Below are 2,500 nucleotides of genomic sequence, written 5' to 3'. Positions count from 1 at the left end.
TAATGCTACTCATTAGCCAGCACGAACACCTCAATTTTGAGAAAAGAATTGTATAAATTAACCGCAACTGTCATTTCAATTCTGGGTATGCTCAGTATAGCGCCCAAGCCAAACAACAGGTGCGGCTTGCCAGTAATCACCAACTATACATAATTCAATCTGCGATGCGTTATAAAGGTTATGAAGCTGCGGTAAAGATTCTAAAGAATGTTTTTTCCAGACGCAGAATTCTCAGCCACTCGAATCTTGAAAACAGGCTTCATAACTCCTGTGCCTTACAAAAAGAAAAACAGAAAGGTAGTCGAGAGCATCTTAACGCATGTGTTCCCAGATACAGAATTCTTAGCCACTAGAATCGTGAAATGAAAACTGTTAAGAATATGAAAGATAAGATGCCAGAACCTATAATCATGACAACACCCTTGAAAATCATAGTAAGCTACAAGAAAACTGTCAAGAAAGTGAAAGATAAGACCCTGGGATGCTTGTACATGCAGTCCCTGGGTCGCTAAAGATTCCTTCTGTCTAAAAATCCTTCGTAAGTCTTCCCGAGAACTCCAGAGGTCGACACGTCTCTCTCTCTCTCTCTCTCTCTCTCTGTCTGTCGATACCGGGAATTTCTCTCCTACATTGAGGTCACAGGAACACAGGTTGTTTCTTCGGGCAAATATTGGACTACCGCTGTCCTTGGCTCGAGGTTTTGTCCTATCTGTATATAAGGTGGATGGCTGCAGCACCACCTCCACACTGCACTCTCCACCTTGTCCGCTGCCTTCGTTGCCTTTCCACTCAGGTGAGGATTTTGTCAGAAATTTTTCAGAGTTTTGTGAGCCTAGAAAAGTAATTAGTCTAGATTAATTAAAGAAAATGTAATCCACAGCTTCACAGGACACTATGCGAGTGAGTGCTTTGCTGGCGGGGGCGTGGGCGTGTCTCCTGGTCGGGGACTCCTTGGTGGACGCTTCCCCGTGCTGCGGGTTGGTTGCTGCCGCGGCCGTGGGTGGTCTTGCCTTCGCTGGGGTACGTATGATGTTCTTTTCATTTACACATCTATTCTTAAATTTAAAAATTTTTGTACGATTTTTCTGATCAATATGCTTTCAGTCTCTATTCATTCTGCTATACTAGTATAATACAAAATGGTGCTGTAAATACGTAGGTATTAATGATCACGATCCTCTAGAAAACTTCATTGGTGTGCAGCATTAACAAATGGACATAAAACAGTAGGGATGAAGTCAGAGCTACTTATCAGCATGTCTCTACCGACTTCTCGATTCTCTGTGCGTATAACAAAATGGTATTAAAACTGGAATTCTCACCCATACCTTTATACTGGTAAACTCACACCTCTAACGTTAATAGATTCCCATACTGTCTTCTTGCCCCACTTTACAATATGGAAAGAAAATATATAAAGAGCTACAATTCACGTTAATGTTCTTCATCAATTTGTTCCCCTAGGCGTTAGGAAAAATGTCTTCAGTCTTTTTCATTGGGTGGAGCTTAGCACTTCTGATAGACTCGTGATAAGCTGATTAGATGAATTGGTGGAGATTTTGAGTAATTTCAAAACGCTTCGAACAGTAAGATCATTGATCGAGCAGTTCAGACTCTTTAGTGTCGTAAGTTCTATTTTGACCGAGGAAAACCGCCTATGAGATTAACGAGTCATTAGCAGTGGAAAGCTTGATTCCCGGCGAGAGTCAGACGAGTTTATTTATAATATACGGATACATTTCTTTCTGGCCTTAAAAATCTGAACTTCCTAACCTGTTTCCTTTATATAATTTCTTTTTCGCTTGTTTCATTAGATTGCTTAGAGGAATAAAAAAAATAGCGTTATACGATCCTTTTGTTGCGGAGATGATAAATCACTCGGACAGTCAGTCAATCAGTCAGTCAGCCACACAGTCAGTCAGTGACTGTTTGGGTGTCTGGATGCCTGTTCATTTGTATCTGTCCGTCCGTCCGTCTGTCTGTGTCTGTCTGTCTGTCTGTCTGTCTGTCTATCTCTCCCTCCATTTCTTCGGCCTGAACAATTCTTGACTCCACATATGACAAAATGTTTACCAAATAATATTTCAGTTCGCCAGAGTGTAGCGTTTTATTTCCCTTCTGCTTGTCCTTTCTTCCTTTAAAATTTTCCTGGAAAAAATAGAACCACTACCATCACCTCCATCGCTAGTTGCTTCTACTATTATCACTACTATCTTATGATGATGATTAAATTATGATTATTGTTTTATGATAATGATGATGATATTCTCAGGGTGTAGCGGTAGGCAAACACCACCACCACCACCACCATCGTCGTCATGGATGTTCTACCTGTGGCTGTGGCGGCTGTGGCGGCAACTGTGGCTGGTGCGGCGGAAACTACGGCAGGAGGCGGCGCAGAAGCATCGTTAGTTTCATCGAGGACGCCGAGGTTCAGGACGTGTACGCGAAGGTGGGGGACATGAACACGGTAATGATATAACAAGGGGACAATGCCCAC

The 2,500-nt window shown here is 42.3% G+C and overlaps 1 protein-coding gene across 2 annotated transcripts in view; it reads left to right on the top strand.

The window, feature by feature from the left end:
• The first annotated feature begins 638 nt into the window (after positions 1 to 638).
• LOC123518525 overlaps positions 639 to 2,500 on the top strand; it is a 2,521-nt gene continuing 659 nt past the window's right edge. Inside the window, exons 1-3 of one of the 2 annotated variants that reach the window (XM_045279326.1) lie at positions 639 to 793; positions 881 to 1,020; positions 2,273 to 2,452. In XM_045279326.1, the coding sequence (XP_045135261.1) occupies positions 895 to 1,020; positions 2,273 to 2,452 (306 nt within the window). In that variant the 5' untranslated portion in view covers positions 639 to 793; positions 881 to 894. Of the gene's footprint in view, positions 794 to 864; positions 1,021 to 2,272; positions 2,471 to 2,500 lie in introns of those variants that run through there. The other variant, XM_045279325.1, reaches the window with a different exon arrangement.

The sequence above is a fragment of the Portunus trituberculatus genome, chromosome 44 (assembly GCF_017591435.1).
Source record: "Portunus trituberculatus isolate SZX2019 chromosome 44, ASM1759143v1, whole genome shotgun sequence".
In the NCBI taxonomy this organism is placed as follows: Eukaryota; Metazoa; Arthropoda; class Malacostraca; order Decapoda; family Portunidae; genus Portunus; species Portunus trituberculatus.
The sequence above is the reverse complement of the archived record's forward strand: the minus strand, read 5'-3'. Positions and strand labels throughout refer to the sequence as shown.